Here is a 15,000-nt window from a genome sequence, read left to right on the forward strand (position 1 = left end):
GTCTCTCTCTCTGTCTGTCTCTCTCTCTCTCTCTGTCTCTCTCTCTCTCTCTCTGTGTCTCTCTCTCTCTCTCTCTCTCTCTGTCCCTATCTCTCTCTGTCCCTCTCTCTCTGTCCCTCTGTCTCTGTCTCTGTCTCGCTGTCTCTCTGTCTCTCTGTCTCTCTGTCTCTCTGTCTCTCTCTCTCTCTCTCTCTCTCTCTCTCTCTCTCTCTCTCTCTCTCTCTCTCTCTCTCTCTCTCTCTCTCGTGATACAAGACTATATCGTCTTACCTTTTCAATTTCATAATACCCTAATGGTGTGTTCTCAGTCACACCGGACGCAATGTGATTTGTTTGGCGCGTCGCGATTACATGTAAAGTCAATGTAAGGACACGGATAGACGCAAATCTGCTGGATAAGACGATGAAATTCGCCAAACTGCGTGCGATGCTGGATGATATCGTGATCCCAGACACAGCGGCGTTTGATAGTTGTAATATCTTCCGTAATTAAGTGCAGAAAGAAACAAAACTATCAACAGCGTCAACACCATTAGTATTCTCGATTTAAAGACTAAGCTATGGTAAAGTGATGTCTGTGTGTTTCTGAATTTACCAGACATCTTCCCACTTATTCATTAAATCCACATTTCTGATGATTATTTACCAAAATGCTCATTGTTTAATTATTTAGTGAAAGCATCAATATGTTTGAGGTGTTATTTAACTCGAGGGTCTAAAGCGCTATAGAAGTCTGTGCTGAATGTATTTCAGGTAAAGCCAGAAATCAGCAATATTTTGATAAATAATTAAATAAGTTTTTCTTAATTTAATGCCATCTTTTGAATTTAACAATTCTTAATTTCTAATCAACACATCCTTATTCGAGTCGTGCAGAATTTACACTCGATAATCTCTTCTGTTAAGTCATCTTTATTCAAAGTAAGATGTTTTTATTGTAATAATGTGTGTTGTTTCTTCCCCTCAGAACTGTCAGATCGGTCTGAACTTCGCCAGTGAAGAAGAGGCCAAAAGATTCAGAGCGGCCATCAACGACCTGCTGAACCGACGGCAGCGCAAAACCGGTACGTTATACTGACGTCCTCTTCCTCTGTGTGACCTTTCACCTCTCACTCATGGGCTGCAGAACTCTTTCCTCTTCTTCTGCTAACATCTACAATTCTGTCCCAAACCCGTCCGCCTCATTCAAGTCCAGTACTTTCTGCTTAAGTAAAACTTTATATGCAGGACTTTTACTGCTAACAGAGTATTTTTACACTGTGGTACTTCTACTTTTACTTAAGTACAAGATCTGAGTACTTCTTCCACCAAGAGGGTATCTCAAGAGGAGGGAATCTGTGCCGACAACAGTAAACATGGAGGGTTTATTGATTGCTTCCACTTGATTATATTTGAGTGCATTTTAAAAATGGATGTATAGAGGAAGTAGACGACATTTCAACATAATCCATAGTGCTGTCGGACTCTTGGTCTGAAGAAATGTTTTGGTCTTGAGACTGTTCTTAAATTAAGAAAAAATGAATTACTGAGTGCATTAATCTTTGGTCTCTTATTTGAATATATTCCTTTTATCATACACACCAATATATTGTTGAGTTCCTCTTCGATTAGAGAGTTATACTGAGGTTGTAGTGAATGAATATCACAAAAAACTACTTTTATCAGAAGGTGAGCTATCTTAGTTTGTGAATTAAGGACCCTGGTTGTAAACAAATCTTACTTTCTTATCGCTTCATGCAAAGATATGCAGCTTCTGGTTATTGTTGTTGGCGCAGTGTTTGTTGAGGGGTATTAAGCTATCTGCGTTACGTTCATTTTAACACCAACATATCACAAGTTGATTGAGACGTATCTGAAGATGAGGACGTGTTGAGTTTGGGACAGTTTCCTCCTTTTCTCTGCTGCAGTTACTTGTGTTTGTCTCTCTGTGGTAAAGCTGTCAGTCTGTCTGTGTTCTCTGCAACGAGGCTCCTCTCAGCATGTCAGCCTTTTTGAAGTGCAGCCTTCAAACTGTGATGATGACTGAGGGTCAAACGGGGGAGATTTTCTTTGAGACACAACTAAGCTTTTGCTTCCCTTCCGCTCAAGACTTCCTGACTGTTTACATCAAATGGAGTGGTGCAGGGATGATGTATATTTATTTATGTATTTTTCGACTAAGCAATAGCATCTACCAGGTTCACTCTACAAAAAGCCAATAAGATCTGTCGATTGGATTTAAAATTATTGTCAAACAAACATTTATGATACTCATACGTTTAGTTCAGCAGGATAATCTCCACATGTTAACACCACTTTATGATTTTTCGAGTAAAAAGCTGATGTTGGGCTATAAAGGAACTACAGCACGGTCACATGACTTCACGTCACCACCGCTAAGCTAAAGGTGGCTAATGTTGGGCTATAAAGGAACTACAGCACGGTCACATGACTTCACGTCACCACCGCTAAGCTAAAGGTGGCTAATGTTGGGCTATAAAGGAACTACAGCACGGTCACATGACTTCACGTCACCACCGCTAAGTTAAAGGAGGCTAATGTTGGGCTATAAAGGAACTACAGCACGGTCACATGACTTCACGTCACCACCGCTAAGCTAAAGGAGGCTAATGTTGGGCTATAAAGGAACTACAGCACGGTCACATGACTTCACGTCACCACCGCTAAGCTAAAGGTGGCTAATGTTGGGCTATAAAGGAACTACAGCACGGTCACATGACTTCACGTCACCACCGCTAAGCTAAAGGAGGCTAATGTTGGGCTATAAAGGAACTACAGCACGGTCACATGACTTCACGTCACCACCGCTAAGCTAAAGGCAGCTAATGTTGGGCTATAAAGGAACTACAGCACGGTCACAGGACTTCACGTCACCACCGCTAAGCTAAAGGTGGCTAATGTTGGGCTATAAAGGAACTACAGCACGGTCACATGACTTCACGTCACCACCGCTAAGCTAAAGGTGGCTAATGTTGGGCTATAAAGGAACTACAGCACGGTCACATGACTACAGGTCACCACCGCTAAGCTAAAGGTGGCTAATGTTGGGCTATAAAGGAACTACAGCACGGTCACATGACTTCACGACACCACCGCTAAGCTAAAGGAGGCTAATGTATGAACATGATGACGTTCAGTCGTCTCATTTAGACACTTGTCAGGAACTGCCGTTTTTTAAATCCACCAAAAGGGCATTTACTGATTTATTTTATGTCGTAGAACCATAATCTCTTCATCTTGTATTAACCACAGACCTTATTCCAGGACCAAAAACATATTCAAACATATCATTGACTTTGAGATGATGGAACAGGAGATGCAGAGTCATTTCCTGGTCTTAGGACTCATTCCTGCACCCCTCTATACATAAGGCAGCATGTTTTCCTCTGAAAGCTTCAACACTTGTGGGCTTTGAATCTTTAAAACTCGTCTTGCTTGAACTACCACAAAACTAAACCTGCGCACACTTTCTGAAACCCTCTTCTCTCGCCTCTTACAAAAAAATCTCTAAATATCTTCCATTTTACTTGTTGATATTCTGAAACTATAACCGTGTTAATTTCTCTTTTTGCAGAGAAGAGAGGTGACCCTAAAAATGGTACGTTGAACTCTAAATGTCGATGATTCAGATTCTCCTCCAGCTGCTGTAGCCTCTGGTCTGCTCCGTCATCTTGACCTGGATTAACAAAAAAACATCTGTTGATTTTTAAAATGAAAATCTCCAGATATACCGTCTGTTTGGTGACTAAAAAAACGTACCAGTCAAAAACTCGGCTGTTTTTAAAATGGATAACAACTGTATAATTTAGACACCAAATGCAATATTAAAATGCAAGAAGACTAACATTTTAAATAAGAAGCCCACATCAAATAAGTACAGATGCAATATATAAGAAAAGGGGCACCATTATAAGAGTAAGAGAGCTTGTTTTACTCTCTGCCCCCGTAACAAAAATGCAGATTTTCCCCGTAAAATGTTAAAGTGATGCCAGAAAACGATATTTCTGTTAGTCAAAAACTGTATAATTACTCCAAAAATATGAAAATGGTGTCAAATAGAGCGTCTGACGGCAGAGACAGCTTGAGTTCCGAATTGATATATCTTATATACAAGATCGGCGCCACACTATATCTTTCTAGAAACACCCCTGATGACCATATCAAAAGTGGTGAAGCAGCTTTAACATTATTAAATTGTGGAATTCTGTTTCGCACAGATTGTTTTTATTTAACGGTGTTGTAAACGTTCAAGGTTTTATCAGCTTTCTCATTTCAACAATAACAGTTTTTCTTTGTCACCAATTCTGATTAATCCTATTCTACAACTTCTCACTTAACCTATGCGACAAACATTAGTGTACTGAGTATCTCTGCAGCTCCACAATACTTCATTAAAAATGGGTTTTTAACATTTAGCCTTTTAACAAATAGGATTTTTGTTTTGCTTTACTTTCAATTACATTTTGATTAATTGAGCAGCCCTTATTCGATAGATTCTTCTTCTCAAACACCTGACTGCATCCTATATCCTATTTGTTGCAGAACACATACTCTTAAACGTCTATATATGCAGTAGCAGACTGTGGTTTTACAAAGCAGCTCGTAGAAATTGGAAGCAAGAATCTGATTATAAACAGAGCACCCGAAGATATGTTTCTGTGCGTGACTGTGTGACAGCGTCGTGGTGTTTCCTGACGCGCTGTTTTGCAGACTTCATGACTCACATAGGGAGGGAGTCAGCCGCAGGTTAATCTGTCAGCAGGAAGCCCATCTGTGCCATATGTGGACCACATGGCCTCCGTTGTTCCCTTTAAACCCTGTCGTGCTGCACATTAAGGCTAATCTCTAATCTCGACAGTTACTGCTGCTCCACATTTGTTCTGGTCGCTTCATCTTTCTTAAATACATGTTTTAATATTCATAAAAGTGTTTATGAATCAGCATTACATTTGACAAATACCCATGTAGATGTGCCAGTATTAGCTCAACGGTGCATATATTACTTTGTTTGCAAAGACAGAATTAAAGAAATGGATAGATGTAAGGTCTCCAACCAGGGACGTGCACAGGTACGGGCTAATGTTGCCCGGGCAACGGCCCTTTTGCCATTTTTGCCTAACCTGCCCCTCTGGAGAGAGCAAGAGTTGTTTTGTTTACTATTGTGGCCGAATCAACATGATAAGCCCACAATTAGTATTGTAGCGTCTCGCTGCGGGAAACACACCTTGTCCGCGCTGTCACCTGCCCCCAGTCACGTGACTTTGTTTACAATCTGACAGCTGGAAGCTAAGGAAAGCCCTCCGAGTCCAAACTCATATGGCTATGGTGATCACACCAAACGCCTGCCCTGGCTCCTGCCCGTTAGAGTATAGGGGACAAACCAGGGGACTTTACTTCCTCTTGACACCGTCGGTTACTTACAAAAAAAACACCTAAATATACTTGTTGTGCTTCTGTCTTTCTGTGTCTTTTACTCTGCTCCGTGAACTCCCTCACCCTCGCTCTCTTTTCTTGATCGCCCTCTCACGGAGAACACTTCACTGTCCCGCTTTATTGTTGGATTTCTGCCATGCACTTTAGCTTGACCATCTCTGTTATTAAGTTATGGAATTCTAAATAAATAAGTAATTAGATACCTTACCGTTACTACGCTCATAAAGAATGATAAGAATAATGCGTATTGAACTGGTTTAATTAATTAGTGAGTTTAAAAAGGTAATTATAGAAGCCCTATGTTATCAGTAGTCATGTCTGCACAGCAGTAACAACGGTAAAACTACATTAAAACAGAATTGTCCCCATTGTTTCTTTAATAGTTACTAACATTAGATATTTTAATGAGATATGGACCGCAACAAAAAATGTGCCTGAATAACGAATTTAGCAGTTGGACATAAAAGTCAACTGAGTGTCACTTGCAATGACAGTGTTGTGTTTTTATTTTATGAGTTTATGTTAGAATTTTCAAAAGGCCCTTTTTCCAGTTTAGAGCAATAGCCCCTCCAAATGTCTGTGCACGTCCCTGTCTCCAACATGTGTCGAATGGTTGGATGTGCACGTCCCTGTCTCCAACATGTGTCGAATGGTTGGATTGTGGATATCTCAAAGACCTGAAGAATTCATCAACACTTACTATTTTACCACTATATTTCAACTAAAACTGCCTGCAGCCTGATATTCTTTTAAACCATTGACCTTATACTTTACGTTATATATACTTTGATTGATAGTATGATGTAGATGCAATATTTTATAAAGCGCAGCCATTTAAAAAGTGTTCCTTTCCACACCAAACATGGCTGATATTTTAAGATCTATCCAATTTGCAGGCGGTTTATACAAAGCACACACCGGTCTATATTTGTTTTTGACACCTCCTTGTGGACGTAAGGCCAGAACATTTTTTGCAGGTTTAATGTGGATGTGGTCTAAAGTTAAGTTAGCGGGACTACAATTTGTATTTGTCAAAACCTGGGGAACAGAAGCTCCATTTACATTACATGTCATCAGCGGTTTCTTTCATCCAATATGTTTACTTTAAGTGCATTAAACCATAAAGATACAAACTCATACAAATGCAGATACAGTAGCTTATAATTAGGGCTGTCAAGTTAACGCGTTAATAACGCGTTAACGCAAAACAAAATTAACGCCACAAATTATTTTAACGCGATTAACGCATGTGTATCTTTTGTCCTCGGCCGCCCCGTAGTTTCAGAGCGCATCGAGTTTAAAATACCATCTACAAGCTGATGCTGACAGCCCCGCTCCTGCCGCCCGCTTGTGGCAGACCACACTTCCACGCTCACCGGCAGGCACCGACTGGCCCTCGGGAGGACCGAGAGGGTGTGTGTATGTGTGGCCCGAGCGAGAGAGAGACCTTACGTGCATTGTTGTTGTTAGCATCTGGTGCTAGCTAGCTGCGCTAACGGATATACGGAGCTGTTTAAATGAAAACAGAGGAGCGACATTTCGCCACAACTGCGCCGAGCACTTGACTTCATGCAGGAAGCCAGACATTGGGACATTGTACGAGAAGTCAGCACACTCAGCACGGATAGTGCGCAACATGATTGCAGCGTCCAGGCAGCTCCGGTTCGAGCATATGCCTTGAGTTGCACATAGCTCCAACGATCCATCACACACACACACACACACACACACACACACACACACACACACACACACACACACACACACACACACACACACACACACACACACACACACACACACACACACACACACACACACACACACACACAGTATGAGAGAGGTTCCAGGTTGTTGTGTTTAATATTCATGAGAATATTTGTCATTGTTCAAATTATAATAAACATTAGCATAAAGCATATTTGTCCACTCATATGTTGATAAGAGTATTAAAAACTTGAAAATATTCCTCTAAGGTACATTTAGAACGGATAAAAAATGTGCGATTAACTATTTTAATCGACTGACAGCCCTAGTTATAATAAATCAAACCTTTTTAGGGCTGGTGCATTAGTTTCAAATAGGCTAAAACTTATTTTCTGTACAAGATAAACGGCTCGGAAGATGTCTAGACTTCCTGCTGTGTTATCAATGTGCCTACCATTATGGCAGACAGGTGTGTCTTTGTTGACGGTTACCTGGGTTCAACATAACCTTCAGGGAGTGGCACGCTGATTGGCCGACGCTGAGCAAAGTGCTGAAGTGTATAGTTTAACCGTTTCCTGGATGTAGGAAGGACCGAATCTCTTCACAGCACTATAGCCAAGCGCCAGTGTGTCGAATGCCAAACGCTGGTAAAATATGCAAGTTGACAAGAAATGTGTATCAGTCCCTTCAGTAGCCAGTTGCACGGTGGATAAGATCAGTGAATGTTGTACGAAGAGTGTCTTTGCTTTTGGGGAGGCAGCTGCAACGTAAATCCTATCTTAGTGTTCATGAGGTCTAGGCAAACACAGTTGTGAGTTTTGGTCGCAGTGCATCAGAGTTTTATTTATTCTCCTCTGCAGCTTTCCACACGTTGTCTCAACAGACTGTTATCTTTCATTAAGCCCTCTGACTGTGGGCAAACAGTGGGGCGACAGAGAGCAGGATTAACATACACCGAACGAATCAGTCGTCTCTTTCATCAGCTCAAATGTTCTCCCTGCGATCGGGCTTTCATTGAAGTTTTCTCCACATTCACTCTGACATTTAAATTGTGAAGCATTACATTACATGTTACTTGTTAGACGCTTTTATCCAAAGCGACATACATACTCAATACTGTGGGCAATCCCCACAGGAGCACTTTGAGGTGAAGTGTCTTGCCCAGGGACACAACGACATGCTGACTGCAGTGGGGTTTGAACCTGTGACCCCCTGATCCCAACACCAAGGCTCTATCCACTGCGCCACATGCCTCCTGCATGAGACCAACAGAGGGGCGATGCTGCTGTGTCTGAATGTGGGTCTCAGTTTCTCTATTGTTCTTGTCCTCATTGTGAGAACAGGACTGGTCTAGTGAAGCAGCTTCAGGGTTACATTGTTTGGGAATGTTGAGGCCTCCGAGTCTCTTGTTACCTTACTCTTAAATCCAGCCTCAGCTTCTCCACTTGATCTTTATTGATGAGGGCTTGAATATATACTCTTTTCTATATCCAGTCAATTAGGAAAGGTAGTTGTAAGTTAATGCTGTCAGGTTTGTTTTGCAAAAGATCTAAGAGTTTTATGTTGAGTTTAGCTGCTTTCCTTATGGAGTCTATCAGTCTTTCGAAGACTTTGATCGCACGTGTTCTTGGCAGGAACTCAAGTTTTTCTTGGCGAAACAGTGTTTTGTGAAATCTGCAGAATGATACCGACGTTTCCAACATTACTTTAGGAAGCATCAACATGTTTTTCCTGAATCCAATTTAAACGTTGAACAAAGTTCACCTGCAATTGTTTTCTTCTTGTCCTCCTACTTTGTTTGGGAATGTTGAGCCCTCCGAATCTCTCGCTACCTGATGTGAACTCTTAAATCCAGCCTCAGCGTCTTCACTTGATGTTCATTGACAATGGCTTGGATATATACTCTTACCTGTTTCCAGCCAAGTGGGAAGGGAAGTTGTAAGTGGATGCTGTCAGGTTTGTTTTGGAGAAGAACCCAGAGTTGTATTGGCGAGTTTAGCAGCTTTCCTCATGGAGTCTGGATATATTCAAAGACTGATCGATCGGCGCATGTGTTTTTTGTCCGCAACCCTAGTTTGTCAATGAACAAAGTTGTTGTTTTTTTTCTTGTCCTCATTCTGAGAACAGGAATGACAGGAACTGGTCTAGTGGAGCAGCTGCTTGTGTTGGTATTTCAGGGATCATTTGCTTTGTTTGGGAATGTTGAGGCCTCCGAATCTCTTGTGTGTGTGTGACCTCTTAAATCTTCTTCATAGATGCTTAGTATTGACGAGGACTTGAATATAAACTCTTTACTGTATCAAGCAGAGTAGGAAGAGGGATTTTAAGGTTTGTTTTGGAGAAGAGCCAAGGTTTTTTTTTTTGGCCGGTTTGCCAGTTTTCCTTATGGAGTCTGTCAAAAGCAGTGCTCATGTGTTTGGCAGCGAATCGAGTTTTCTAGGCAAACAAGAAACTGCATTTAGTGGAAGTATATGTTTTGCTAAATGATACCTAGATGTCAGTACTGATACAAATGGAAGATGTTCGATACCTTACTTTGAGAAGTATGGACTCGTTTTTCTTCAATAAGAGTCTTTCATTGAACAAAGTTCGCCTTCACTTGTTTAGTTTGCCTCTGAATCTCTCTTTAGCCGATGTGAACTCTTAAATCCATCGCAACTTGTTCACAGATGCTCTTCATTGACGATGGTTTGAATATATACTCTTCGCCGTGTCGAGCCAAGTAGGAAGGGAAGTTGTAAATTGATGCCGTCGTGTTTCTCTTGGAAAATAAAGCAGAGTTTAGCTACTTTCCTTATGGAGTCTATCAAGTTACACTCCAGTCTTTCAAAGACTTTGATCGCACATGTTCTTGACAGGAACTCAAGTTTTTCTGGGCAAAACAAGAAACAGTATTTAGTGAAATCTGCAGAATGATACCGACGTTTCGGACATTACTTTGGGAAGCATCAACATGTTTTTCCTGAATACAATTTAAACGTTAAACAAAGTTCACCTTCACTTGTTTTCTTCTTGTCCTCCTACATTTTTTGGGAAGATTGAGGCCTCCGAATCTCCCGTTACCTGATGTGAACTCTTACATCTTCTTTATTGACAAAAGCTTCGATATACACTCTGAGCTGTATCCAGCCAAGTAGGAAGGGAAGTTGTAAGTTGATGCCGTCAGGTTTGTTTTGGAGAAAATCCAAGAATTTAATTGGCAAGTTTAGCAGTAGACTAAAACTATGACGAAAACGAGACGATGACGAGACGATGACGAGACGGCACCGACGGCAGTAAACAATTACTGTAACGAAATCATCATGCAATATCGTTGATGAAAAGTGACGAGACGAAAATGTAGTTTACTAAATAAAAACTATGCCAAAATCTCTCTTTACTTTCGTTGACGAAAAATGAGGAGACGAAATATTATCAAAGATAACGTTACATCTCTGATGGTCAGTTTTTCTCCCAGCAGTTCCATTTCCGGTGCTGCGGCAGGGCAGCAGCTGTGTGTCTGTGGTGCGCGCGGCGGTAGATTTGAATTACACCGGGCAGCGGCACAATATGAACTGTCAGGAAGACTCGGGTCTAACTCGTGGTCTAACTCGTGGTCTAACTCGTGGTCTAACTCACCTTATTCAACAGAAAATGAAATGGCAACAACAGGGCTTGGGAGCAGTGGTCGCACTCGCGTTAACCGAATACCCCCGTCAGCGCGAGTGATTGATAAATTGTGCACTCGACGGATAATAATGGATTATGACGGAAATGTTACGATCCTGTCCGTCAAAATGACTGACAACGAAAAAGTCTAAAGCCACCACTGCTTGGGAGAAAGAAACGATGTGATATTTGGGCCCATTTTCGCTACAATGAGGCGGAGAAAAAAAGCGAATGCATTGTTTCTTCAGAAGGGAAGCAATGTGGCCATAACACAAAAACACCACAAACCAGATACTCTCTGCAAAGCTTCTCAATCATTCAACCTGAGTTTTTCATCAAATAAGGACAAGATATAATCTTATTGTGAAATACGTTTGACTATTATGACAAATTATTGGTTTTGACTAGTTTGACTGAAATGTTCTATATAATCTGATGACTAAAAAAAGACTCAATAGTTTTCATTGACAAAAAGTAGACTCAAATAATTAGTTTTCTTTCACGAAAATAAGACGAAAATGCTCAGACTTTTAGTCGACTAAAACTTGACTAAATAAAAACAGGATGAAGGTGACTAAATATGACTAAAACTAAAAAGGAAATTGAACACGGGACTAAAACTAAATAAAAAAATAGCTGACGAAATTAACACTAATTAGCAGCTTTCCTCATGGAGGCTGGAGATATTGGAAGAGTTCTGCAGGCATCTTTTCTAGGCCGTAACTCGATTTTGTCAATGAACAAAGCTTGCCTTCCTCTTGTTTTGTTCTTGCCCTCATTGTGAGAACAGGAATGACAGGAACTGGTCTAGTGGAGCAGCGTCTTGTGTGTTGGTACTTCAGGGATAGCTTTGTTTGGGAAGGTTGAGCCTCCGAGTCTCTCGTTACCTGATGTGACCTCTTACATCTTCACATATGCTCTTTATTGACAAAAGCTTCGATATATACTCTTCGCCGTGTCGAGCCAAGTAGGAAGGGAAGTGGTGAGGGGATGCCGTTTAGCAGCTTTCCTCGTGGAGTCTTGGCAGGAACTCAGGAACAAGAAACTGCATTTAGTGGAAACATATCTGCCAAATGATACCTCTGTTTCTGTTCTGATAAAAATACAATATGTTTGATGCCTTACTTTATGAAGCAGAGGTGGGAGAAGTACTCAGATCTTGTACTTTAGTAAAAGTAGAAGTACTCAGATCTTGTACTTGAGTAAAAGTAGAAGTACTCAGATCTTGTACTTGAGTAAAAAGTAGAAGTACTCAGATCTTGTACTTGAGTAAAAGGAGAAGTACTCAGATCTTGTACTTGAGTAAAAGTAGAAGTACTCAGATCGTGTACTGGAGTAAAAGTAGAAGTACTCAGATCGTGTGCTTGAGTAAAAGTAGAAGTACTCAGATCTTGTACTTGAGTAAAAGTAGAAGTACCAGAGTGTAGGAATACTCTGTTACAGTAAAAGTCCTGCATTCAAAATGTTCCTCAAGTGAAAGTAGAAAAGTATTATCATCAAAATATAGTGAAAGTAGCGACAGTAAAAGTAGTCGTTGTGCAGATTGGTCCATTTCAGAATAATATATATGATATGTTTTATAATGATTGATCATGAAAGTGTTCTCAAAGCTGGTGAAGGAGCAGCTAGTTTGAAGTACTTTGTATACTGCAGGGTAGCTTGTGGATTTACTCCAGGTGGAACTAAAGTCTGATTCAACACTTGATTAGATTTCACATCATTCATCCACATCTGTGAAGTAACTAAAGGTATTAATACATGTAGTGGAGTAGAAGTACACCATGTACCTCTGAATTGAAGTGGAGTAGAAGTACAAAGTAGCATAACATGGAAATACTAAAGTACAAGTATCTCTAAATTGTACTTGAGTAAATGCACTTAGTTACTTACCGTCTCTGTTAAGAAGTACACGTTTACCTTCAATACCATCATGTTATCAATCAAAGAGGCCAAATATCTGGAGTATTATCTTTCTCAGTACTCGATACCTCGATCCTCCCATGTTCAACACCTCACCTCCTGGTTCTTGGAGTTTGAGGGTTTGAGGCGAGACAGTTTTCCTGGTCGTAGACTTCCAGCATTCATGGGGAGTCGGGAGATTTAGGGATTAGCAGTGGATTAGTGATTTCTGTCAGATGCTGCCGAGGTTTGTGTTGAGATTAGGAGGAATTCCAGGACTCGAGGAATTCTATCAAACCGACGGGAGAGGAAAGACCGACACTTGACCTTTTGGATATTAGACGAGATGGATAATGAAGGCTCAGTGAGAGAGTTAACGGCGGACATATTGGTCCCTCAGGTAGCAGGGGTTACTGAAGACATATTGTGACAACGCAAGAGTCAGTTAGATTACAATACTACAGTAAAAACCTGCCAGAAAACCCAATAACTGTATTTCTATAACCACCTTTGGATATTTCTTCACCCCTCCCAGCACAAAAACATTTTTGGTAGCAAAATAACAAGTACAAAACAGCGCTCTACCATCAGTGTTTATTACTTTACAAACAGATTTAACGTGACTTTTCCTATTCTTTCTACATGTGTTCAGCTACGTTTTAACCATACATCAATTTTCTAGTTTTTCTTCCGTCGTTTAACATCAATACTTGCTTCTTGATCACACTAAAAGTGATCCTTAGCGTATTTCAATCAGGAGAGACAGTTTTGAGTGATGCATATTTATTGCACAGATGAACAAATGAATGCAATGGTAATTTTGGCGATTTAGGCCCCGTTGTGCAGGAAGTATCATTCGGGAGGGTAGAGCCGATCCGATGAAACCCCCCCCCGCCATTGGAGGAGACAACCTACCGCGCCGGCAGTGGACCACTCTGAACCGTCTACGAACTGGGGTCGGTCGCTTTGAAACATCGATGAAGACGTGGGGCTTGGCAGACAGTTCGGCATGCGAGTGCGGTGACCCTGAGCAGACCGCTGTCCATATAATCACCATCTGCCCCTTATATAGACCACCCTCGGAAGCCGGCCTCTTCGACCGAGGACCAGAGATGCGGGCATGGCTACACGACACCGAGTTGGACCTCTAACGTTACACGAAAGAAGAAACCCCCCCGGGGTCTAGACACTGGTGGTGGTGAATGGATGGTTGGGGTCAGTCTGAAGGGGAGTGGTTTAGCTTGACCCTGGATTCAGCGGGACGGGAGGAGAAAAGGGGGGGAGGAGGGTTGCGTCGAGTCACCTGGAATGACAGCTGTCAGAGGGGGAAAGAGCAGATTAAAAAGGTTTGACAGAGCGCTATGATAGGCTCTTGGAAATAGAGCGAAGTGATTGGTTAGACTGAAGAGTGACGCCCCCTATCACTTATTGAGAGGAGAGAGAGTAATAACGTATACATGAATGAGAAAGCCGGTCTTCCTGGTTGAACTTGCGCTAAGCTTCATTTGTTGCAACACCTGACTGTTTCAGGCAGTTTACTGAACTATGGATACGTGTTTTGTTTATTTACATGCTTTAATCAAACCGATCGGATATCATTATTTAGGAATTATGCATAACCAAGTTTTCAGCAGTTCTTGCGTACCCTCTGCAGACCTCCAGCCTCCTCATGAAGTCACTTTAGAAGGTATTAAATGGTCTGTTTTCAGAGGTTTTCCATGAAAAATAACTTCAGGTTACTAAATGTTTTCGGGAGATTGTGACACGTTTGTACGCATAATAAACGGAACATTCGATCTTAGAACACAACCTCAAAGTAAATTAAAGGTCTTTTTATTTTGGCTTATAATTTGGGGCAATTGTACGTTTTATATATAACTCTGTTTGTTTATACCTTGTTATCGTCATACTCTGTAAAGCACTATAAATATATATAAATAACGTTTATTATGAAGATGAATCGACTTTTCACGCCTTTGGGTTTGGGACATTTACGGACAACCTGCTTATCCCATTTACATTTTTTGCTGTGTAGAAGGTTGTTTTTTTTGTTTAAAGGTCTCCTATTATACAGTTTCTCATCAATATATCACAGGTCTCAGATATATACAGAGCCTGTCTCTGATTGGCTGAATTACCAAACAGATCATTGCAGCATTACCCATAATCCCCTCTGTTTCAGCCCTGTTTCCAAAGTGCTGATTCTCTGTCTGTTACTTTAGATGAAAATAAGGAGCCCCTCCCCACGCCCCTCTGAGAGACATTTGGTTACAAAGAACTCAATGGTGCTCTAGGAGGAGATTCAGGTGATAA

General features: G+C 41.1%; 1 protein-coding gene across 1 annotated transcript in view; it reads left to right on the top strand.

The window, feature by feature from the left end:
- Positions 1 to 967: 967 nt before the first annotated feature.
- LOC117562791 (neural Wiskott-Aldrich syndrome protein-like) overlaps positions 968 to 15,000 on the top strand; it is a gene marked incomplete at its 5' end in the record, with an annotated part of 30,728 nt that continues 16,695 nt past the window's right edge. Inside the window, 2 exon segments of the mRNA XM_034240682.1 lie at positions 968 to 1,064; positions 3,575 to 3,598. Of these exon segments, the coding sequence (XP_034096573.1) occupies positions 968 to 1,064; positions 3,575 to 3,598 (121 nt within the window).

The sequence above is a fragment of the Gymnodraco acuticeps genome, unplaced genomic scaffold (genome assembly GCF_902827175.1).
Source record: "Gymnodraco acuticeps unplaced genomic scaffold, fGymAcu1.1, whole genome shotgun sequence".
NCBI lineage: Eukaryota > Metazoa > Chordata > Actinopteri > Perciformes > Bathydraconidae > Gymnodraco > Gymnodraco acuticeps.